At 68.2% G+C, this 2,125-nt stretch overlaps 1 protein-coding gene across 1 annotated transcript; it reads right to left on the bottom strand.

The window, feature by feature from the left end:
- Positions 1 to 563: 563 nt before the first annotated feature.
- On the bottom strand, positions 564 to 1,894 carry LOC113941306 (ferritin heavy chain A-like). The gene is made up of 4 exons (XM_027632469.1): positions 1,653 to 1,894; positions 1,304 to 1,450; positions 1,091 to 1,216; positions 564 to 855 (listed from the first exon to the last, which is right to left on the bottom strand). Exons 1-4 carry the CDS (start codon positions 1,752 to 1,754, stop codon positions 679 to 681), a joined length of 552 nt encoding a protein of 183 aa, XP_027488270.1. The 5' UTR covers positions 1,755 to 1,894; the 3' UTR covers positions 564 to 678.
- Positions 1,895 to 2,125: the final 231 nt, after the last annotated feature.

Here is a 2,125-nt window from a genome sequence, read left to right as displayed (position 1 = left end):
GGGGGGGGGGCGCGGAGCGGCCGCTGATTGGGCGAGAGAGCTGTCAATCATAGGGAGTCCCGCCCACCCGCCGGGTATGATTGACAGCGCGGAGAGCCAATGGGAGGGCGAGGGGGGCGCGGCTAAGGCGGGAGGTTAAGGGGATGATTGACAGCGCAGCCAACCAATGGCAGAGCGAGAAGGGGGCGAGGTTTGGTGGGAGGACACGCCCCCTCCGAGCGGTTTTCCAGGGGAAAATCGGTCACGGATGGGCTTTTTCCAGGGAAAACCAGTGGGAAATGGGGGCGTTTATGCAGGGAAATGTGCTTGGGGAAAGGAGGAAATGCAGGAGATTTGGGAAAAGGAGGAACCTGAGCAACTTGGGGGGAAAAAAAAAAGGAAAGCAAGGTGATTTGGAAAAGGAGGAATTGAAGGAAATTTGGAAAAGGAGAAAAGGAAGGAGTTTTGGGAAAAGAGGAGTTGAAGGACCTTTGGAAAAGCTCCCCCCGGGGGGGGGGGGGGACACACACAGGAACTCCAGGGCGAGTGGGGGGCACATCCAAAGGCGACAAAGGAGACGGAGCTGGATGCTGAGACAGACCCTTTATTGGAGTCATGCTGGGGGGGGCCCCAGCAGGCAACGCCCCCGTGGACGGGGCAAGGGGGTTACGAGGGTCTGAGGGGGCCCGTCGGGGGGGCTCAGCTGCGCTCCTCCAGGCTCAGGCGGTCGAACAGGTACTCCCCGAGCCCGGCCGGGGCCCCCCCTGGCCCGCCGGTGGCCCCGGTGAGGCGGCGCAGGTTGGTGGCGTGGTCCCCCAGCGCCTTGATGGCCTTCACCTGCTCGTCCAGGTAGTGGGACTCCAGGAAGTCGCAGAGCTGCGGGAAAAGGGGAGATCAGGCAGGGCCGGAGGGGGGGGGGGGGCTCCACAGGGAGCAAACGAGGGTCTGGGGGAGGTGGAGACTCCCGGGGGCGGCTGGAGGTCCCAAGAACGTCCAGGGAGAGACCTCGGAGTACAGGGGGGGACCCCAAGGCACAAGGGAGGAAAACACGGTCCTGGGGGGCTCAGATGCTTCGGGGAGGGGGGGGGTGAGGGGCAGAGGAACAACTCACGTGGGGGTCTCCCTTCTCGGAGGCCAGGCCGTGCAGGTCCAGCAGCGCCTGGTTCACCGACTTCTCGAGCTGCAGCGCTGCCTCCACCGCCTCCAGCGCCGACCCCCAAGTGTCCCGCTCCGGCTTCTGTGGGGGGAGAGGAGGGACCGTCACCAGCCCGGGACCCCCCGCGCCCCCCCCCGGCCCCCCCGGCACAGCCCGAGCCCCCCGAACCTTGACGTCCTGCAGCAACACGCGGCCGCCGCGGCGCGTCTGGAAGCGCAGGAGCCCCTCGGCGTGTTCCCGCTCCTCCCGAGCCTGCTCCAGGAAGAACCGGCCGAGCCGCGGCAGCGCCACATCGTCCCGCTCGAAGTAAAAGCCCTGCGGGGACGGAGGGAGGGGGAGGCGGCTCAGGGGGAGCCCCCCAAAAGCAGCCTCCCCCTCCCCAGAGCCCTTATCTCGCCCTCGCAGGCGGCTCCGCCCCACCGGCGCCGGCACCGGGTTTTGGGGGCAGGAGGGCGCGCGGGGGGGGGGGGGGGGGGGGTCCCAAAGCCCCCGAGGGGAGGGTCCCAAAGCCCCCTACCATGGACAGGTAGACGTAGGAGGCGTGGAGCTCCATGTTGGCCATGCGGTTGACGGCGGCTTCGCAATCGCGGTGGTAGTTCTGGCGGATTTGGGACTCCATGGCGGGCGGGCGGGATGGACGGACGGACAGACGGACGGACAGACAGACGGACGGACGGAGGGCCAAGGGGCAGCCGGTTCCGTTCAAGCACTGTTGAAGCGAGAACGCGGCTCTGCCCGCACAAAGCCCCGCGCGGGGGTTTTATCCCTTCAGCGGTGGGCGGGACCACCCGGCCCCCCCCCGGGACCCCCCTCCCGCCCGGAAGGCGCGGTGGCCTTGGCCCTTGTCCCTGTTTGTCACACGGGGCCCAGTCAGCGTGACTGGGCAGGATTGCAGGGGTCGGAGCTCAGGAGCGTTCCCACCGCGGGCGGGGGTCCCCCGGGGTGGGGTGAGGGGGGGTTGAGGGGAGCCCCATCTCCCTGCCGGGCTGG

Source organism: Corapipo altera, unplaced genomic scaffold, assembly GCF_003945725.1.
Source record: "Corapipo altera isolate COAL_440 unplaced genomic scaffold, ASM394572v1 61239, whole genome shotgun sequence".
In the NCBI taxonomy this organism is placed as follows: domain Eukaryota; kingdom Metazoa; phylum Chordata; class Aves; order Passeriformes; family Pipridae; genus Corapipo; species Corapipo altera.
The sequence above is the reverse complement of the archived record's forward strand: the minus strand, read 5'-3'. Positions and strand labels throughout refer to the sequence as shown.